The sequence below is a fragment of the Solanum dulcamara genome, chromosome 12 (genome assembly GCF_947179165.1).
Source record: "Solanum dulcamara chromosome 12, daSolDulc1.2, whole genome shotgun sequence".
Classification (NCBI taxonomy): Eukaryota; Viridiplantae; Streptophyta; class Magnoliopsida; order Solanales; family Solanaceae; genus Solanum; species Solanum dulcamara.
The window spans coordinates 2,143,533-2,165,692 of NC_077248.1; the positions used below are offsets into that span (position 1 = coordinate 2,143,533).

At 33.3% G+C, this 22,160-nt stretch overlaps 3 protein-coding genes across 5 annotated transcripts; all 3 read left to right on the forward strand.

Annotated features, from left to right (window-relative positions):
- The first annotated feature begins 5,935 nt into the window (after positions 1 to 5,935).
- Positions 5,936 to 8,002, forward strand: LOC129876172 (protein EARLY RESPONSIVE TO DEHYDRATION 15-like). 2 transcript variants are annotated; one of them, XM_055951518.1, is made up of 3 exons: positions 5,936 to 6,082; positions 7,010 to 7,368; positions 7,602 to 8,002. In XM_055951518.1, the coding sequence occupies exons 2-3, from the start codon at positions 7,032 to 7,034 to the stop codon at positions 7,733 to 7,735; spliced, it is 471 nt and encodes a 156-aa protein (XP_055807493.1). In that variant the 5' UTR covers positions 5,936 to 6,082; positions 7,010 to 7,031; the 3' UTR covers positions 7,736 to 8,002. The 2 variants fall into 2 exon arrangements, with proteins under 2 accessions (XP_055807493.1, XP_055807492.1); XM_055951517.1 differs by lacking the exon at positions 5,936 to 6,082 and having other exon boundaries at positions 6,185 to 7,368.
- A 2,544-nt stretch (positions 8,003 to 10,546) lies between these two features.
- LOC129877472 (dihydroneopterin aldolase 1-like) lies at positions 10,547 to 14,110 on the forward strand. Its single transcript, XM_055952978.1, has 3 exons — positions 10,547 to 10,698; positions 11,876 to 12,068; positions 13,784 to 14,110. Exons 2-3 carry the CDS (start codon positions 11,881 to 11,883, stop codon positions 13,986 to 13,988), a joined length of 393 nt encoding a protein of 130 aa, XP_055808953.1. The 5' UTR covers positions 10,547 to 10,698; positions 11,876 to 11,880; the 3' UTR covers positions 13,989 to 14,110.
- Positions 14,111 to 14,861: 751 nt separating this feature from the next.
- Positions 14,862 to 22,086, forward strand: LOC129877503 (peptide chain release factor PrfB3, chloroplastic). 2 transcript variants are annotated; one of them, XM_055953015.1, is made up of 6 exons: positions 14,862 to 15,251; positions 17,864 to 18,081; positions 18,221 to 18,421; positions 19,185 to 19,397; positions 20,344 to 20,521; positions 21,512 to 22,086. In XM_055953015.1, exons 1-6 carry the CDS (start codon positions 15,002 to 15,004, stop codon positions 21,796 to 21,798), a joined length of 1,347 nt encoding a protein of 448 aa, XP_055808990.1. In that variant the 5' UTR covers positions 14,862 to 15,001; the 3' UTR covers positions 21,799 to 22,086. The 2 variants fall into 2 exon arrangements, with proteins under 2 accessions (XP_055808990.1, XP_055808991.1); XM_055953016.1 differs by having other exon boundaries at positions 15,027 to 15,268.
- Positions 22,087 to 22,160: the final 74 nt, after the last annotated feature.

Genomic DNA, 22,160 nt, shown 5'->3' on the forward strand with positions numbered 1-22,160 from the left:
CTCGTTGCACAGATTTACCTAATGTGATTTATATTTATTGTGTAGTTATTACGAATTATATCTTTTAAAAAACATTAAAGATTTTTAAAAAAAAATTCAATTCATTAAAAAGGATTGTTATCAATATTTTAAAGGGAGTTTGTAGTTGCTTACTTTGACTTGTATTGTGTTGCTCATGGGGTCACAACTAGTGTAAAATGTAAATTAGACTCATGAATTGGACCAGTGGAGTATTCATTTCAACAAAAGCAAGTTTGAAATTTTCAGCTTTCTTACAAGTAGGTAGAACAATAGCTCCAACCTTTGGGATGCATACTGTATTTCATTTTTAATCAGAGATTTTGAATTCAAATAATAAAAATAAAAAAATTATTGATAAAAAACGTTTCTCCCATAAATGGCTCTTACACAACATAAAATTATATTCTTAGATTAATTTATTACTTGTTCAACTTTATTAATTCATTACTTGATAAAAAAACGTTTCTGCCATTCTTATGTGTATTATGTCCATAGGTTGTTTATTTATGCACACTCAAAATCAGAAGGTATAAATACAACTTACTAGCTAAAGCCAAATTAAAGGTCATATTGATTTATTATCCCTAATTATTTACTGAAAAATTATCCCAAAAAAGATAATAGACAAAAAATTAACAAATTAATTAGGCCAATAAAATCTGAATACCAAATAGCTATGCCAAGAAAAAGTTAGATCCTTTGCTTGGAATATTCTAGGAATAAAAAAAGCATTTAACAAAAAAAAAATACTAAGAAGAAGAATCCAAAAGGCAATGACTTTTCAAAACCCTTTGTGAGGGTGTCTAATTTTTTCTATAAATAAGTGAAATACCCATTACAATTTTTAACACAACCAAAAAAAATAAAAAATCAAGAAAACACAAACAATTTTTTTATTAGCACTTTTGATGGCTGGCTTACAATACAAATTTTTCCCAACAGATTTCTTCTTCCCAATTCAAAAAACAGTTAGTGGAGACAATATATCAAAGCAAAATCTCTTAATCAAGATTAGAAATAGTGATGAATCTTTAATTGATGATTCACAGGGCAAAATTGTCATTAACAGCAACAAGAAGAATCTCAAAGCTATTTCTTCATCTTCACTTGCTTTGATTCCTGTGCCAAAACAGAAGAAAGATCAAGATTTATAAATATCTGATTATTCTTCTAATCATATAGTAATAAATTGTATGATTAAGAATAATCTTGATCTGTTTGCCCTCTGTTCTTCTATTTCTTTTTTTTTTGTGAGTGTTATATGTAATATTTAGGAGGCTTTTTGGAAAAGTTATTAGATTTTGTTTGATGTATTATAAAAGTCTGCAATCTAATAATAAAGGAACAATAGTTTCTCTGATCATATATATTTTTCATGACTTTTCAAATATTTTTTTGCTCTTTTGGGTTGAATTAATGGATTTTTCACTCATTTGAATGATGTGAAAAGATTAGAGAATGCCGGTTGTTAGACGAGGAAAATAATTCAATCTAGGGGCCCACATATCGGTTGATTTGGTTCGATTTTGAAGTTTATCGATTTAATTTATTGATTATCGATTTTATAGATATATTAAATCGTTATAAAACTATAAACATATTGACTTACTGATTATCGATTTATTAGTTATTGATCATTATTGATTTAACCGTTAAAATTTGATACCAACAAAAATCAATTAGAAATAAGGTGACAAATCAAATAAATCATGCAAATAAGTTGATAAATTGCGTCTTGCTCAAAAGTAAATGTAAAACATTGTATAATAACCAAGAGTTTAAGACAACAAAAATTAAAGTATGAAAACTAAATCGCAAGTGAAACACTTTATATATCGAATAGTAATAAATATAAATTATTATGTTACTATCGAATTATCGATTAAGAAAAAAATCTTAAATTGTTAAGAATCGATAATTCAATAATAAAAAAATTAAAACTTTTATCAAAATCGCTAAATCAATAATTCATTATAAATAAATTAATCAAAAAGTTCAATTCAATTTATCGATTTTAATTAAACAGCTCTAATTTAATCAGCGTGGTGGAGACATTCTTCTACTTGTGGGATCTGCGGGTCTGGAGTGAATATAAAGTAAGAAAAAAAAGAAGTCAAATTTTAATAGAAGTTTTCTAATTTAACATGTTTTTGGTCAAGTATGGTGGCTTTCTGATGAAAGATCAAAGAACAACCATAATATATATTTTTTAAAAATAAAAATATGATAAAGTCAAGCGCAGCTTGCTGCGCACATGCTGAATAATATCTCAAATTCAGTTATGCGCATAATCAGGCCATTAAAAGTAAATATATATTAATTAATTAATTAACATAATTATAATTTAGTTCATTTATAATTTGCACTAACATTTAACGATAAATATGGTTCGAATTTATATAATTAACATGTTTTTTATAATTTGAAATTTGTATAACTTTTGTATAATGTAATTTTGTATAATATAATTTGTATAACTATTTAAAGTTAAGATATTTGTATTTGTATAAATTCATTATTCGAGATTATACAAAAATAGTTCAATTATCCGTGAATTATACATACTTGCGAATTATACAAATAAGACAGCGTAATCCATTAGCTACAGCCCATAAATATGCAAACTATAACTAAGAAGCCTAAATAAATTTATTATAGTGATTATTTACAAAATTTTCCCTCCATTAAATGGTAAATGTTACTTATTCAATTGGAGTTGTTGAAAAGACTACTCAGTATTGATATGTTGTTTTCTTTATGATACTCTTTAACTTTCATAGCAGTGGTCATATTTTGTTAGTTAAGAATTAATTTAATTAATTTTTAAAATTAAATTGTATTTGATTAATTCAATATTCAAATTATACTAAAAGTACTATAGATTATATATTTTTTTAAAATTAATATGATAAAAAAATATATCTTAAATATATATCCAAATTTATGTAGTTTGAAAATAAAAATATGAATATCAAGAATTAAAGTAAAATGTTAATTGATGTGTAGGCGAGTGATGTCACACTTTAAGTGTAAAATTATAATTGTCTAAAATGCATCACGGACATCATAGTAAAACTTACTTCTTTTTTTTAATTTTTTTTTTTACCCCCCATTTTGGAGGATTTATAGTGTTTCCACATTTTCCCTCCAATGTGACTCGAACTCAGGACCTATCGGTCGTGGGTGGAGGTGCTTAACCAACTGAGCAAGCCTCACTTGTCTAGTAAAACTTACTTCATTTCATAAAACTTGCGTGGGATAGGACCTTTAACTTTATGAGAGATTAAGAGAAGCAGCTGAACCTAGACACGTGGTAATTAATACTTATAATATGTTGTTATATAATTGACTTTTAAGGCTTACAACTTTAACTATGTTTTGAAAGGGAAAAAAAAATTAGTGGCTTTAATTGATTTTGAGATGGTCTTTGTTGTCCTTTGAAGATTTCAACAACCAAATTGTACTTGAAAGGAACTTCCTTCCTTTTCTCCACTATGCACCTTTGGTGTTGTGTGATTTAATATTTTACATATTCACGTTTCCCATATGCCTCATTAAGATATTTTTAGAATGATTTCGTATTATAGTTTTATGTGGAGGAGCTTTAACATTCTTTCTCCCATAAACGATCGTTATTTAATATTCTATTCGTAGGATTGAGCAATATAAAGTATAGGTATAAGGTATAATAATCTCGAGATAAAATGTAAGATTATTATTTTATATTTGGTTGGAGATATTAGGTAATTCTTGGATTATTTATCCCACTATTTATATCTTAATGATAGGATAAGTCATCCTATATATATATATATGATGGAATAACTTATCTTGAGATAATTTGTTCTCAATCAAACGACCCCTCTGAGTTTAAAGATGGATTGAATTCTTCTTGTGGATTCCTATTTTAAATTCAATAAAATTTCAATGTCTACTACATACTTTAAAGAAACTAGGAGGAATAAATGCAGCGTCGCAAGTTTGAAGTTTGTTAATACTGACTACAAGTTAAATACCTTGGAAAAAACTACATGTAGCGTAAATGGGACATGTAAGATCGGACCAGACTGGTTATTGAACTAAACCTGGAACTGGCCCAACTGATTCATTGGACTTAGTTTTTGGCCCAGTTTCAAACTTTATCATTTGGTCCTGGCCCTCCTGGCTTCGTAACTACTAATCCTCAATGCCCATCCAAAGAAACAATCGATATAGTTTGTTTCTTCCTGTATCCGGTCTATCGGAAATAACCTTTCTATCCTAATAAAGGATAAAATTGATATATATTCTCTCTTTACTAAAATTCATTTATGAAATTATACTGAATATATTATTATTTCTCTGACTTGAATTCTTTAATTTGATATTTTTTTAATAATTTTTTTTCTTCCTCGAATCGAAAATAAGTGAACGTATGATTTCGTTATAAAAAGGTTTAACTATCCTCGACCTAAATTATAGTACTATTCAATATGAGTAAAGTAGACAATAAATTATTCATTTATTTGGAATTTCTATGAATATTTTATATTTAGGTGGGGTGGGCATACCAACCTACTCAGCCATGTGCACGACGCGGATTACAGGGGATTTTAGCTAAACATCAGGTCCCACAATAACCATTCATTTTAATACATCATCATAACAACTCCAAAAACTCTCCACCGTTCGATCAAAACAGTCTCATCAATCAACCGTTCATCATAAAACAATATTATTTTATAAAACAATATTATAACAACATGAATTATGATATATTAGTAGAATTGCTTCACCTTTAATAAAAAATTTGAGGATCCAGTATTAGATATAAAGAAATTCTATGAAGAGCAGTACATCCAAATGAGCGCAGCAATATGCGATTCGAATTTAATCAAAGTTTTTATGAACATCGAACAGAAAAACAAAAAACAAAATAATATTATTGGGAACGCACGATTATGAAAAGGTTTGATCACCGTAAAACGTGGTCCCACATGGAGTTTCCTATCAAGTCAATTACCAACACCTGTATACACGCTTTTTTTATCACTTTACCCGCTGCTTCTTTTGTCTGATTGTAAGTAACCGGTGGACCAAACCCGGTCCACCTGTGAACCGGTCATTGTCATTCATGTCATGAAAGTAAGTTAGGAGAAATTATTCTCATAGGATTAAAATCAATACGGTTGAAATTGAGGACTAGATATAGTATTATGTGATTGAAGAATATCTATCAAAGTGCATGGAAAGTAAGTTCTATAAACAACTATAAGACCAATCATGTTGTAAAGTGTAATAAATATTTAGCAAATTGTATATATATATAGATACTTATAAGATTATGTAAGATTAAATCTGTTTACATTCAGTAAAAATTGCAAGTAGCACATATTAAGGATAAAGTTAATTAGAGAATTACTCATTTCTTGCAATATATCGATCCATATGTGTTATTTATAGCGAGTGAGAGTATTAAAATGAGATAAATTAGTCATAAAATTTCATAGAAAGAAATATTTTAAGACTTACAAATCTTTAAATATATTGCAGACTTAAGATAGGATAGAATACAACAAAAGAAAAGGATATTGAAATCTACAAGTCGAATCATCAAAAGATATAGTGCAGCAGATGAATCTTTTTTTTTTTAATTAGAGATCTCGAATTTGAACCATGAATATGAAAAACTTTTTGAAAGAGAACATTTTTTTCCGAATGGAGCCTTACGAGGCGCGAATCCCAATTAATCAGACTACAATACAGATAAATATCGGATGAGAATACAAAAAAATAATATCTAGTGGTTGGGGGAATTAACCGGTTTATGGAGAATTGACCGGATGTGCCCGGTTTGCTCTTAAGAATATCTGTTTTGTTTATAAAGAATATCTGGAATATTTTAATTAGTATAATAAGTCTTCTCGAAGGTCAATCAGTGGACTGGGTCGGTCTTATCCAAGCTCAGGTTCGGTTCCTAACCTAATAGGCTCGGTACTCCTCCCTATAAAGTCCTCAACTGAAGATAAGATTTAATACGTGTACGAGATCGTCTCTCTAGCTCAACAAAAATCCGTTAAAGGTACTGTAAAATCGCCATTAAAGCTTCTTTTTAGCTTTCAATTCTCTGTTTTCACGCTTTTGATCTGTCGATCTATTGAATCCTATCTAGATTTTTTTTAAAGCTATTGTTTTGATGAATTATATATGCAGAGAGATGAATATGTTAAAAATTGACGAACGATTGCGATATGTGCTGTTTGTTCAGTTGTTTTAGGTCGATTTCTATAGTCAATTTGAGTCAATATCGTGTACATTTTGTTGATGAAATGGGAAAATCTATGGTTTGAGTAGATCTGTTAAGGATCGTTGAGTTTTTCCGAGAAAGTGAGGTTACTTAATATTAGTTAATCTGAAAGAATGATGGAGGAGCATGTTTGGCCGTGGAAAGATGAGATTTTTGAGTTTTTATGAGTTAGGGTTGGAGTAGTGAGTTGAAATTGCAGCAGAAGAAGGCTAGTAATTGTGGTATGAGGCTATGTTGCTTCGTGTCGGATCCTTCAAAAGTAGAGTGTCCATTTTTGAAGGATCCGATGTGGGTGTGTCTCTCATTTTTGGAGAGTCCGAGCAACATAGGTATGAAGTACCTAGTCCATGTCTGTGACGCTATGGTTTTGACTGTGTGGTAATCGGTGCTAAGTAGAATCATTGCTAAGAGATTAGACAGGGTATTGTTGAAGTTCGATTGCAATTTTATCCATCTGAGACCAGATAATTCGGGTTTACTATATCCTATGTTCCTCAAGAATGTTAATTTTCCTTTTCTGTAGTGTTAAGTTTGCTTACTTTGATAAATTTGCTCATGAATTTGGTTTATTAGGTCAGGAATTACTTCTACTTCAATTCTCTGGATGAATTTAATATTTGAGTTGAAACTTGACGTACTATATATGGTCATATTCGGTGTGTCATGCCCTAGCGTTTTCTTTATTTCCGCAAACAACTTCAGGTATCAATTTCGAAAAAGCATTATGGCGTTAGTTTCTGGAGGAAGATCAACATTGAATCCAAATGCGCCCCTCTTTGTTCCTTCATTTGTACGCCAGGTAGAGGATTTTTCACCAGAATGGTGGAATTTGGTGACAACTTCAACATGGTTCCATGACTATTGGATGAGCCAGAATCAGGGAGAGGAATATGGTGCTGGTAATGATGTTGCTGATTTGCTTCCTGAAAATATTGATCTTAATGTTGATGAGGACATCTTGAACATGGAAGCTCAGTTTGAGGAATTTCTTCAATCATCCGAAAACGGGCAACAAGGAATTAAGTCATCTCTCTATGGTTTCAATGGGATGCCACAATATGGTATGCACTATCTGTCTATATCTTGTAATTACCTACAGTTAGCACAAAGATAATGTTCTGTTTGCTTGAATTGCTGAAGTTTTAGAGCAGAACCTATTAGGTGTCGAAATTTCTGTGAGCATATTGAAACAAGATGGGAAAATTCCTACATGCCTGATCTTAGTTGTGATAATTTTTGGTATTTACAATGGTTATTACTATTATTCTTAAATGACGATTCCCTTATAAAACAGGTTTACCATCTGATGCACTGATAAGAACATTGAGTTCACCAAGATCCCCCATTGGGCCACCCAAATACTTTGAGAAGCCATCCAAGATCGTGAGCCCGAAGAACAGCTTCCGCAGCATCCAGCAGCCTCGTTGAATTGCTAGTCTCTTGGTTTGCATTCAGTTGTTAGTTTGCAGCTACTCTTGACAAGCAGCATTTAGAAAGTCTCTTGAGTTTTTAGTTTCATGTAACCTTTGTATAGAGCAAGGTAGGTGGCACTCTTGTATCTAGCCTTGTTCATAGTCTGATATCCTTTCTTTAGCTTAACTCTTCTTGTAAACAACAGAACTGTTAAAGGGAAAAAATTTGTAAAAAAACAGTTGAACAAAAGTGAAAAGAGTAGCTTTTAATTTTCGTTTCTCATAGCAGTGATGGAAATTATGGTCATTTAATTTGCTTCTTCCCTTCCTGTGCTGTTTTCATCCGATACAGAAATTTAGACCAAAAATTATGCGCTGAACCTTTAATGGCTCTATGTAGAATAATTGTGCAATCTGTAAGCAATGGCGGAGCTAGGGGGATTTGACGAATGATGGTTTAAATTTTCTTCTAAATTGTGTTTCGTAATATAAGTAAATAATATTTAACCTGTACATTACATAGTTTTTTCAGTGAAGGTTGTGTATACTTTCGCCTAAAGTGATACTAGCCATGTTTGCAAGGACACGTCCCTCACATCCTTTATGATTTTTCATACCGAGGCAAATTAAGGTTTAGAATTTTAAAATAATATGATGTTAAATGTGACATGAACAGCAAAAATTGGTGGAATTTGATGCCTCATCTTCCCTATTATATTCGTTAAAAAGATGCATTACTTGTGTATAGGGCTGAACACGAAAAATCGAAAAACCGAACCAAACCGATAGCCAAACCAAATCGGAAAAAAAACCCGACATTTATTTGGTTTGATTTGGTTTGGTTTTTTAATTTAAAAACCGACTATATTTGGTTTGGTTTTGGTTTCAAGTCTAAAAAAAACCGAAAAAACCGAACCAAACCGACTTTATATATACATATTTTAAAAATTAAATTTGTATATATATGTGTGTGTATTTTAATTTTTTTATGAAAAAAACACAATTTATATTGAATTTTTATATTCTTGATCTTGGCCATGCTTTTGAATTATACTAGATTGGGTAAAATATGTTGATGGACTTCTAATGAAATGAGTCCATCTTGCATGGTTGGACCCAAAGTAAAAGTAAACAAAATGTGGACTTCATATCATCATTGCTAAGAATAATTATGCTCCTGAGTTTAGTTTTAGGAGTGACTATTCTTGGCAATACTATTTCAAATAAGTTTGAATTCAAATAGTGACTAGTGTCTACAAGGTGATTTAAAAACCGACAAAAACTGAAAAAACCGATAAAAACCGACAAAAACCGAATAATAAAAACCGATATAGTTTGATTTGGTTTGATTTGACAATTTGAATAACCGACTCAATTGGTTTGATTATTTTTTAAATAAAAACCGATCCAAACCGAACCGTGATCACCCCTACTTGTGTAGCCCAAGTTATCAACATCGTAAAAGTAGAAAAAGATAGCGCACTCGGTAAAAGTGTTATATTTTCATGCAACGGTCAATTCCAAATATGTGGAAGATATGAAACATTCTTTAATCTCCTTGTTTAAATATTGTTTTTAAAGGTGTGCCTAGAAACAAATGGTTGTGATTTTTAAGAAATATTGTGTTTTTTTCGAGGGTTGTGATAGTTTTTAAAAAATTGTGATTTTTTTGAAAGGCTGCGATTTTTATGAAAGATTGTGATCTTTTCGATAAAGCATAATAAATATTTGTTTACATTATTATTTGTTGTCTATATATGGAGAAATTTTCTCTCATTTTTCAACATCAATTTTTTTTCCTTCTCTTGCTATATTTCTTACAAACAAAATTGATCGAATCTGTGTGTGATCTCGTTGCTGAAGTTTGAGTTCACCGAAATTACAGAAGTCTGAGGTACATTTATTTCTATAATATTTTATCCATTTTATCTTGGAGGAAATAATTTATAACTTCAGGTACATTGAAGGGATTAGAACACATAGTAAATATTGTGGACTTGAATATTTTTTTTCTTTTTAACTTTATTATTTTTAATTTGCTAATATTAATACAGAAAATAACAAATATTTTATATGACAAATTAAAATTTTAAAAACATTTTTTTAAAATTGACTAAAAAGAAATTAAAAACTAAGATATTATAAAAGATGGAAAGCAATGTTAGTGTTGTTACAGTATGATTAAGCCACTTCTGTGCTGGAGCCAGAGCTAGTGGACAATTGACAATTGGAATTTGGGTCTGAATTCAGTGTACTCAAGCAGTACGTTAAAGGGATATATTAGTCGATCATGTTTTGAAATTTGTGTTATAATATCGTTTTTGTTTTTTTGGACCATAACAGCACATATTTATTAGTAACAAATTAGTAGTCGCAGTATGATTGTTATTGTAAGGATATTAACAGTCTTGTAAGCCCTTTATTGTAAGGATATTAACAGTCTTGTAAGCCCTTTTAGCCTTTTCATATTTAACTATGTAGATCATAGTGGTCTGTTGTTGCTATTGGAAGTAAATGAGTATTTTTTTTACTTTCTATATTCTATATTTTATATTATAAATAAAAAATTACAATTAATAGATCAATTGTTAAAACTATTTATTTAAGTTGGACCTAATCCAAATTATTTATTCTTAATAGACTTATCGTATATTATATATTCTCATGATATCAAATATATAAAATAATTAAAAATAAGGGATATGAAAATAATAAGTATTCAATGATAAATAATTTTTTTTTTAATATACCAGTAATTATCCCTATTATAAAATAGTATTTGATTTTAAAAAGTATAATTTAATTATGAGATTTGTAAAAATAAGGTAACAAAATATGCCAATAAAAACATACAAAAGATATTTGTAGTCAGAGATTTGCATCGGATGCCCCGGAAAATTTCCGATTTAAGTTATCCAGATTCCGGCGACTTTCCAGCTGTTCGCCGACCATAAATCACTCGTAGAAAACCCAGCTCCGGTAAGTGCTAAAGCTTTTCTTTTTGTTATCATTTACTATTACTTATTCTTTCTTGAGCTGATTTGATCTTATTCTCAACTAATTTGGGTTTCTGAAATCATTTAATTGTTCAAGAAAAAGTTTGGGGTTGAAATGTTCAATTGATTTTGATATATAAGCATGTAAAGGTAGAATCTTTATGACTGCATAATAAGAATTTGATGTAGAGCAGCAAGAGGAATTTTCTGTCAGATATACTGGTTAAAATTTAAGGACCAAGCAGAAGTTCTGTTTTATTCCAGAATGTACTATTGGTAGAGATTCGTTGTGAGGAGGGTCTATCGGAAATAGCTTCTTTATCTTTCATAAGGTAAGGTCTACGCATACTCTATCATCTCCTAACTATATCCACACAGGGGCGGATATTTCTTTTATGTATATAGTAGATGTCAAACCCTTTCGGCTAGTTATGTGTTTACTTCTTCAGATTTTGAATCTTTTAATGAAAATCCTAGCTCTGCCATTGTCGGCAGGATTTCGCTGGGTATGTTGTTGTTGTTGTACTATTACTGGAGATTCAATGATTTTAAAACTTGCTTTACTTTGAAAGGAAAAGAAAAATCATTAAAATGAGATGTCATGTTAAAGCTATTGAAAAGATGTTTAAAGAACAATTTTTTAGTTTAATTGGATAGATATGATAAGTATATTTACTCGAGAAATTTACAAGTTAAGGGTAGCGCTAGAGCGCCTTGGTAGTTCATTGATGTCAACCAAATTAGTCTTTCGAAAGTAGTTCCTAGAATGTCTGCACATACTGCGTCATTTGCAAACACCGAAGGAACTGCCAAAATATTTAGCCTATCAAAAAGCTTCTTCTTTGCTCCTTCCTTAGCAAGAAGGTCTGCCAATCTGTTTTGCTCTCTTTAGGTATACTTGATGACTGTATTCCATAGTCTTTGCATCAATAACCTGCATTCAGAAATAATAGAAGAGTAAGGAATGTGTTCTTGATTAAACATTTTATTACCTTCTTAGGACCAAATTTCTGGGACATAATTGATAAAACCTGCTTAAGTTTGCAATGTTTATGGGGATTCTTTTTTTTTTGTTTGTTTAACCATCTGGTATCCAGTTTGAGCCCCTGTGAATGGAGAATCCCCTGATAACGACTTCTTTTATGAGTATTCGATGACAGGTCATATGGACATACCCAAAGGAGACAAGCTTGTGCTGAGGGGTTTAAAGTTTCATGGATACCATGGGGTGAAGCAAGAGGAAAGGAAGCTTGGTCAGAAGTTCCTGGTAGATGTTGATGCTTGGATGGATCTTCGACCGGCTGGTGTATCTGACTGCTTGTCAGATACTCTAAGTTATACTGATATATACCGGTGAGTGATGCTTTCAAGTTTGTTCATTTTGCATTTTTGAGAGTTGAGACGAACGAGCGGAAGGAACTTGATTTCATAATAAATGGAATGCCTTGAACATTTATGTGACAAGGTTCTATCACTCAGAGGTCAGTTTAAATATTACTCTTTTCACCAGATAGAAAATGTACGAGGATTGAGCAGTTCCGCCAAAGCTAAACTGGAAGAGATGAATAGAACAGAATAGATGAGACCTCAAAATTGGGTTATGAACAGCTGTAAAAGTATAATGATTTCATAAGTTTTCATAGTAAGAACTTGACTCATTTGAAACATATTCCAGAGCACACTAAAACAGATTCTTGATGCTATGTAGTTTCTTGGATATTCCATCATACATTGGAGTTTTGAAGCCACTGCAAGAAGCTCTACTTTCTTGAGGAAAAATTGGACTATTGCCTTACTATTATTTATCTTAGAGGAGTTCACTTGGCACCCAAGGGCGTGGCGCAGTAGTCAATGAAGTGGGATGAGAACCATGAGGTCTCGGGTTCAAACTTTTAGTGGAGACAAAAATACTAGGTGATTTCTTCTCAACTGTATAAGCTTCGGTGGTCAGAGTTACTATACTGTGCTCTCACTACCCCGAAAATTAGTCGAGGTGTGTGCAAGCTGGTCCGCACACCACGGTTATCAACCAAAAAAAAGATAGGTAATGAAAGTGTCAACCAGTAGCAAAAAATGTGGAATTCTGTGGGGTGACTATATTTGCATTTGCATCATGTTTATCTGCTAATGGAAAGGAAAAATAATTTACAGAGTGCAGTATTTGTTAGGATGTAATATCGACTCTTTGTGACAACCTACTGCAGGCCTCCTCCAGCCAATGCAGTCTTTACTTTATCAAATGTAATTGATGTAAGAAGAAAGCACCATTAATTTCTATGTTGAGAACTAGGAACAAGATTGGAACCTTGTCCGGCTAATAACTTAAAAGAAACTTTTTGATTTACTTGGCCCCAAGTCATAAAACTATGTTTCAACTAGGCCTTGTGATTGTGAAGGGTCATATATTTTCTCGAGTAGATGCTAAGCCAGCTATATGAAGTGCCTTGCAGATGCTACAACTGGTTTGAGTTTTTACATGTTTCCTTTTGCATCCCTCTTTGATTACTATTGGAGCGACACACATGGCAAATGGTTCTTCTAGCGCAGTTCTTTTTGTTCTTTTCTTATGAGGGAAAAAAAGATAAAAAGAAACAAAACTTGCACGTCTTTTATAGTACCCCATCTTTCGAGAATGAGAGTTACTTCCTTCCATTTAAGGAAAACTTCAAAATTGTTTTGTGATCTTCTCAGTTATAGTTACATATCGTAATGGTGTGTTTTTGTTGGTTTACTATGGTTTGTCATAGTGACAAAGATCCATTTGAAAATGAAACTTTTTGTATTGCCTTCTGGATCCTGATTACTCAACTGAAAGCTCTAGACGGTGTGTGGTAGTAACACCCGAACTCTCAAATTCCAATAGTTTAATCGCTTAAATAAGGTGATTTGCCTATTGGCACTAACTGAAATCTCCAGGACAGTGTTTGCTTGTAAGTTGCAGTTGCTTTTCTTGTCTTAGCAGTCTTTAAGAAACAAATATTCTTGCGGATCAGTTTTCTAGGTAGGTTCGTATGCTTGTTTCGGTGTGATCATTCATTGATACTATCTTTAAATCTATGGATTGGCAGAATAGTGAAAGAGGTTATGGAGGGGCCACCTAAAAACCTGCTAGAATCTGTGGCTCAACTCATTGCATCGACAACCCTCACCAAGTATCCCCAGGTATCTGCTGTTCGCGTTCAAGTTGGAAAGCCTCATGTGGCCGTCCAAGGGCCTGTTGACTACTTGGGTGTCGAGATCATTAGATACAGAGATCTTGATGTTCAAAAGTAGAACATAATGCTTGTATTATTTGCAACTTCCAATTTCTGCTGTTGAACAATCATTTTTGAAGCCAGTACAATTTGATCAATTATCTTGACTCTTGATGCTTAATAGAATACTTTTCTGTTACACACTTCTGCAGCGACACAGGCTGCCCAAACATAAAAAGGCAGTCCGGTGCATGATGCATTCCACGTTCACATAGGTTTTGATGAGGGTTACACCCCCAAGGGGTATAATGTAGGCAATCTATTTTGAGCAAGCATCATTGATTTTATAGCTCAAATCTATGACCTATAAGATCATAGGGGGCACTTTACCATTGCTCAGAACAAGAATATCCATATTGAATTGAACTATTGAAGTACTCGTAGGTAATCCTTTTGGCTAGAAAAGAAAGTTGACAAAAACAATTGCATTTACTGAAAATAATGATAGCTCTTAGGGGCAAGAAAAATGAACTCTCTTGGTGGGAATAAGAAAAAACCAGTTTCAAAAATGACATTTTACCCGATTACCTTCTTTTTACGCGGTCACCATTATCATCATAAATACCACTTGCTTAGATTATATATAAATATTATTGAAATAATTCTTTTTATTTACTTACCAAAATAAAAAGTAAGTAAAATATTTAGTCTTTTTTTAAAAAAAGTATTTTTCATGAAAAATAATTTTCGAGAAAATCATTCCTTCGTACCAAACACACCTTTGTTAGTAGTACATCTTATTATAACAATTTAAAACTAACCGTAATGTCAATTATTGGAAAATGATATACCTAGTTTCAAAATATCTAGAGAAAAATTTATATTTTAGATATTTGTTCAAGATCATATCACAATTTAGGATAAGTCTGCGTCCACACAATAACACGAATCACTCTCATGAGATTAGATAGTATCACAATTCACAATGTATGAATAAGACTCTGTATACATGAATCACTTTCGTGAGATTTTGTTATTGTAGAGTATAATAATAATATTGGGGATATTTTTTCTATAAATATAAAAACAGGAATGTGGCACGTGCAGAGCTCCTGCACCACTCCTCACTTCCCAAAGCCCGTGTTCTTCGCGGCGGCCGGAAAATCAAGAAAGCTTCAGACATTTTATCCACCACCACTACTATGGCTAAACTGGCTGGTGACCCTTTTTCTGTACGGACAGAAGCTACTTGTTCGTCTTCTCCTTGGACCCTCCGAAGGTCAAAGACAGCTGCTTTTAGAATTCGAGCTCATAATAATCAGCATATTGATGACAAGAACAGGTTCTACAAAGAGCTCGGTTTGTTTCTTTTTCTCTTCTCTTCTCTGCTCGTCTTCTTGTTTTAGACATGAAGTTAATCAACAAAAAAGTTTCCATAAACTATCACTTTTTCGTGAGTTTGGTACCTTAACTATGAATGCCTTTGTATTAAAATACACCTAGATGTTGAGTTGGCTTACATGTGACTATTGTTGATTGGGAACAAATATTTGGCCAGAGGTGTGTTTTAACACAAAGGGAGGGAGTAATAGTTTAGATAGATAAAGAGAATAATAGATAGTTTTTAGAATGAGGTGGTCATTTAGTTAAGCTGGAATTCTAACTTCATTATCAGTCATTCATGATTCTTTTAGAAAGGTTCTTCAGTGAGGTGATTGTAAACTTAAAATAAATAAGTTAAACTTGTCCTTGCTTTAACAACTTTTAGATGAATTTAACTATTTTTGGGTTATGGATTACTTTGTGCAAGTTGTTGAGGTATAAATTTGAAGTATTATTACTAGTGTGCAGAGATTAGAATTTGAGACTGAGAGGATGGAGACAGAGAAACCTTAGTTGAGATAGTGAGAGACAAGTAAGCAGGCTAACTTAAAGAAAGGTAGAACCTTTCGAAGTGAACTGTAAATAAGAATGAGGGCAAAGGGTAGCCGGCACCCCAAGGGGTATGATGTAGACAATCTACCCTAATGCAAGCTTTAGTGGATACTTCCACTGCTCGAACCCATGACATACATTGTTTCTGTGAGAAATATAGGAGAAAAATATTATTGAATTGTGTCTCTACATTATTACACAAAGACTCTATTTATAGACACTACAATACAATCCTTTACTAAGTAGGATACTATTTACTATTTCTATTCCTATTCTAACTAGGATTGTATATACCTATTTCTATTCTCACACTCCCCCTCAAGCTAGTGCATACAAGTCATATGTACCTAGCTTGTTACAAATGTGCAAGATGAGGGGTTTGGTGAGATGTCTGCAAGTTGATCACTCGACTTTACAAAATTGACAGTCAATCTCAATGTGCTTAGTCTTCTCATGAAATACTGGATTTGATGCATAATGCCAGTCAATCTTAATGTGATTGGTCTTCTCATGAAAAACTGGATTTGATGCATAATGTCGATAAAACATTGAGTGATAAATTTCTGAATTGCAGTGTTGAATTTCCCAAACCAAGCTTGAGAAAATTATTTCAAACCATAGAGTGACTTACACAATCGACATAAAAGGCTATCAGACTCCCCCTGAGCAACAAAATCAAGTGGTTGCTCCATATAGACTTCTTCCTCGAGATCATCATGGAGAAAAAACATTCTTAATGTTCAACTGATTAAAAGGCCAATCACGACAACCATAGATAGAGAAAGGAACATATGTTATTTTAGCCACGGGAGAGAAAATGTCACTCTAATGCAGCCCTAATATCTGAGTATATCTTTTTTTTTTGGCAAAAGTAATTCTAAAGATGGCGGGAACATGCTCATGCGCTAGATTATTAGATTTGATGGTTGAAAGTGGTCACAATCTGAGAAATAAAATTATATGGGTAGGGTCGGAATAATGACACGATTCTATTAAGAAAGAGACTTATATGGATATGGTTGGATTGACGGCACAACCCTACTGAAAAAAGATTTATATGGGTAGGGTCGAAATGATGGCACGACCCTACGCAAATCAAATTTGAGGAGTCACGGAAAAGATGCATGGAACTACGCAAATCAAATCTGAGGAGTCACTGAAAAGACACACGGTTCTATGCAACTCAGGTATGGGAAAGTAGTTCGAAAAAATTCACGGTACTACCCAAATTAAATATGAGAAGTAGTCCAAAGAGATGCACGGTGATACGCAAATCGAATATGAGAAAGTAGTCACCGAAAAGATGGCACAGTGCTACACAAATTAGATAGAAGAAAGTAGTCATCGAAAAGATGGCATGGTGCTACACAAACTAAATATGAAAAAGTAGTCACCAGAAAGATGGCACGGTGCTACACAAACTAAATATGAAAAAGTAGTCACCGGAAAGATGGCACGGTGCTACACAAATTAGATATAAGAAAGTAGTCATCGAAAAGCTGGCACGGTGCTACACAAACACTGACGAATATGGGGTTGACACAAAACAACCCTAGAAAGTCACCGAAAATTGACGCATGGTGACCTGTCTAACTGAGTTTTCTTTTCCTGAATATGGGGTTCATGTATATATCATTTGCCCTACTTTTGTTAACATAACCAATGGCCAGACGGGCGGCATATATGGGTCATAGCCGTCCGTTGGCAGCGGAAACTTTTTTTTATTTTCAACCAAGATCGTAGAAGTTTTGACACCATGTGAGAAATAACAACAACAACAATAACAACAACAACAACAACAACAACAACATACCCAGTGAAATCCCACAAGTGGGGTCTGGGGAGGGTAGCATGTACGCAGACCTTACCACTACCATCTGAGAAATATAGGAGAAAAATATTATTGAATTGTGTCTCTACATTATTACACAAAGACCCTATTTATAAACACTACAATACAATCCTTTACTAAGTAATAGTCTGTTAATTGTTGGTGGTATTGATGGTTTCATGATGTAGGCACATTTGCTTTGAAAAGGAAAATTGAAGATTTGGTACTCCGTGCTGAAATGTTGGCACCGACAGCACTGGAATTTGAAGAAGCAAGACACCTCAAACAGGAAGAAATTATTCGTGAATGTGATTTGTGGGATGACGTAGCCAAGTCAAATGAAGACCTTGTGCAATTAGCTGAAAGTGCCAAAGCCGTTGATGCCCTCAAAGACCTTAGATACAAGGTGTCATGCAAGATAACTCAAAGCTAATTCTCACTTGTCAGCATATATTTATTGCCTAGTTTTTTAAGATTTTGAAAAGAAAAAATCATCAAACTCAAGCCTGTCAGTTGATTCTATTTTATTGGGTGTGATTCTGCAGGCCGAAGAAGCTAAGCTGATTACAGAGATGGCAGGAATGGATTCTATCAACTATGACTTTTTAAAGCAGGCTTATACAGCTTGTGTCAATGTGAACAAGACATTAGATAAGTATGAAATGTCCAAACTTCTTAGGGAGCCATATGATATGGAGGGAGCATGTGTCACCATTGAATCTGGAAACGAGGGCATTTACTCAAAGGTATTCACCTGTGATCTCTTGCTATGTTGCCACATTTACTTACAGAGTCAATAGCAAAGGTCCATATGCATCTCAGGTGAGAAAAGTAAGTCAATGAGTGTTCCGAGATATAAGCATGCTATTAGGTAGGTATAAGAAGTGGATTCATGATGAGTTCCCTTCGTTTGAAGTTGCAAGGAGGGATGGGGGCTATATTTGTATTATCAGTGCACTTGCTCCTCTCACTTATATACTGATCTCAACCATAAAGTTAATAGTCAATCTGCACCATAGGTTCTTCTCCCAAAAAGATCTAAATTTCGACTGTGTGAGACTTATTTTACATGGAAATGATTCTGAACTTCCATTTTTTTTGTTTTTTTATGGAAAACATTGAAATTGGTCGGTAAATGGGTCGAATTTCAGAGAGGAGGTAGTAGTTTGTTGACCTGATGCTGGATAAGGATTTATAGTTGAGACTTGAGATTAGGAAGTAGGTTTACCAGCATTCTACTCCTATGCCTCTGGAACACTCTTACCATCATAAGAAACTAGTCTCCAAGCTTCTCATGAGCATCTATTTATTCTGCTTATTCAAAGTTGAAGAGATGATTTTTCTTCAATCTGATGTATCTTTATTTCCTTAGAAATTTCATTCTAGGCAAGACTGTTGTAGTAGCTACCTAGCGGGGGTTGTAAAGTAAAAGGTATCTAGTTCTGTATGGTTCCTATGTACATTTGGTTGTACTGTTTCTCACTGTTATACTTATCCACTTTGATCCAGATTTGGGCAGAAAAACTCACAAGAATGTATATCAAATGGGCCAAGAAACAAGGTCATAAGTCAAGGATAGCTGAGAAACATGATTCAGAGAGTGGTGGTATCAAATATGTGATGATTGAGTTAGAATTCAAGTCAGCATACGGCTATCTTTCAGGGGAAAGAGGAATCCATTGCATGAGTGGAAGTTCTGAAGGTAAATTTGATCTTTCAAAGGTATTAATCTGAGGACTCTTGCTCAAATTTAGTTCTCCCCTGTCACTATCAGTAGATTATATGAATTATAAAATTCCAATATTTTCCTATTTCCTACTCAATCCTTTGACTTATGTGTTCTACAAGAATCATTAGACATATTTTTGGCCCTTTAAGAGGAGAACATTTTTCTTGTGTCGTCTTAAATCTCAGTGTTCTGATGCATTCTGCTCGGAGTTAAGTTTATCTGAAGTGAATAAATCACAATCACTGATAGTTAGTTAAAAAATTCTACGTAATGTAATTCAGGCCATCAAATGTAACTACTACCATTAATGTTATGAAGGAAACTGTGATTGTCCAGCATTTAATTGAAAGGGAGAAGAGATAATATAGTGATGATGGTGTGGTATTACGGCATAGACAAAAAATATGTACATTAAGTTTTGAGTAGAGCTAGTATAGAACTTCATGATTTATGAAACAAGCTTAAATTTATCATGGACTTTAAACATGATTACTTTCTACTTCGATGCAGTCCAAGACACCAAGGTATTTGCATGACTCACGAGTGCTCTCTTCCTATAACTGAACTTGCACCTAAGATAAAATAATCCCCCTTTCATTTGCCTAGAAGGTGGAATATAAATCACTAGGCTATCAATTTTCTTGATGAGGTACTTCTTTCGCGAAGAAAGAGCTCCTTACGTCATGATGTCACAGAGATTATGTCCGGAAAGAGGGGAACTTTAAAATGAATACTGAAATTTCTTTTAACTATTGGGAAGACGGGAACCTTAAACTTTTGAAGTATTAACCGACCAGTAAAGGATGATGATTCGATGCATGTTTTGTTGCAATCATTAAGTACCTTACATTAACATAACGGTCTATCTGGCTACTTGTATGCTCCTAGATGTTCATCAAAATGATAAAATTTACAGGTCAGTCTTAACTGATTGTGCAGGATGGAGCTGCTGCTATCGATGTTATTCCTCTCTTTCTTGAATCATCTCCTGACCTCCAAATTGATGAAAACGATCTAGAAATCACAACCACCCCATCATATGAAGAGGAACAGGGAAGGACTTCACCTTCAATCACCATTCAGCACATTCCAACAGGATTGCAAGTCCGGTCCACAGGTAATAATGGGTGGTTTTAGTTGAGTATCGGTAGTCTCTGTAGGTGATTCACTTTCTACATACACACATATAATCTTCTCTATATTTGTATATGTATAAAGAAGATTCTATTTGATGCGTCTATGCATCTGAATATTGGCAAAGAAAAAAGAAAAGCTTTTGCACTCTGTCCTGCTGATCGCAGAGAAGTTGAGCAATCATACAGACTTCTAAAGAGACACTCTAATAGATACTGATGAATGCAAAAGTTCTTGATAAAGAACACTTTGTTCCAGGAAAATACCTTGCAACTCTCTTGGTTTTCCTTTCTCTGAGGTTAGAACAATATTAGAACTGAAGAATTATATGTTAAGAAGCATTGCTCTCAAAGGGTATGATATATGATATCACATGACAGGGAACTTCTTCTATGGTTTGTCCTCAGTTATAGGATTAGATATAGTTTCAACAAGAAAACGAGTTAAATGTCTATAGGGCTCCCAATAGAACATAATTAGGTCTATATAATACCTATAAGTTGTTACATATCATTGTAATCATATGGACACCATATTAAGTCTGTCACTGATGATACCACTGTTAAGTGAACTCAAAAGAATTTCTTGGATGTTGGACGCATTCCCAATTTTTTTCTTGTCCTTATGTCATTCAAAAGTCATGTTACACATAAAAGTGATACATTGCATGGTGCGGAGAAAAAAAGGTCGTGTTTCAAGATTCTGCAGTATACTACTATGTGGTTGATAGATTCATGATAGGTGCTGAAGATACTGTCTTGCATACCAATTATGGCGGTGAGATAGAGTCTAAGATATTTGTCTCCAACACAAATGTGTCTCCTTAGGAGAATATTTGCTATATTTGTGGTTCTGACTAGTACATTTTGCCTGTGCAATATAAATGTTTATTTTCCACACATAAAGTCTCTTTTGCTTCTCAATGTTTTTTTTGTGTCGGGCCTCTCTCTACCATGAGAGTTTCTATTTACAGGTGAAAGAAGTCCTTTCGCAAATAAGCTCAAGGCCCTGAATCGCTTAAAGGCAAAGCTTTTAATTGTAATGAGGGAACAAGGAGTCTTAAACTTGGCTAGCATCAGAAATAGTGATATCTCTAGTAGTTGGAACCAAGTGATAAGGAGGTACGTATTTCATCCCAACAAACTGGTAGAAGATATGAAGACGGGCGTCCAATTGTCTGACCTTACTTCTGTATTAAACGGAAACATTGAACCATTTATCGGTGCTCACATCAACAGTAGACGACATGAAATCCCATGATACATATAGCTTTGTACTCCTCCCATGCGAAAAGGAAAAGAAAAGAGATTTTGTGATAGAAAAGTAGCTGATAAAGTTGTAGGGTGGGAGAACAAAGCAGTCGCTGCTCCATTTTGAAAAGCAAGATAATGCCACTTTGTATGACATGATCTTGTAAGAATCAGCTCTTCGTTGTTCTTAAATTTTTGTATTCTTAAGTTCGTGTTAACTTTTCGAATAGCTGTGCTCTACAAATCTGTAAAACTTTGCTCAGAGTCTATCGAAAACAGTCTCACTACTCTATCGGAAGTAGGTGTGTTTCAATTCTTGGCAACTCTTTTTCATGGATATATCAAGCTATCATAGTACAAAAGTGGTTCTCT

Coding starts and splice junctions, on each gene's coding strand:
- LOC129876172 (XM_055951517.1), top strand. CDS start 6,912: ATGAATTTAATATTTGAGTTGAAACTTGACGTACTATATATGGTCATA. Junction 7,369..7,601: donor CAATGGGATGCCACAATATG/GTATGCACTATC, acceptor CTTATAAAACAG/GTTTACCATCTGATGCACTG.
- LOC129877472 (XM_055952978.1), top strand. CDS start 11,881: ATGGACATACCCAAAGGAGACAAGCTTGTGCTGAGGGGTTTAAAGTTT. Junction 12,069..13,783: donor AGTTATACTGATATATACCG/GTGAGTGATGCT, acceptor ATGGATTGGCAG/AATAGTGAAAGAGGTTATGG.
- LOC129877503 (XM_055953015.1), top strand. CDS start 15,002: ATGTGGCACGTGCAGAGCTCCTGCACCACTCCTCACTTCCCAAAGCCC. Junction 19,398..20,343: donor GTAAATTTGATCTTTCAAAG/GTATTAATCTGA, acceptor CTGATTGTGCAG/GATGGAGCTGCTGCTATCGA. Junction 20,522..21,511: donor ATTGCAAGTCCGGTCCACAG/GTAATAATGGGT, acceptor TTCTATTTACAG/GTGAAAGAAGTCCTTTCGCA.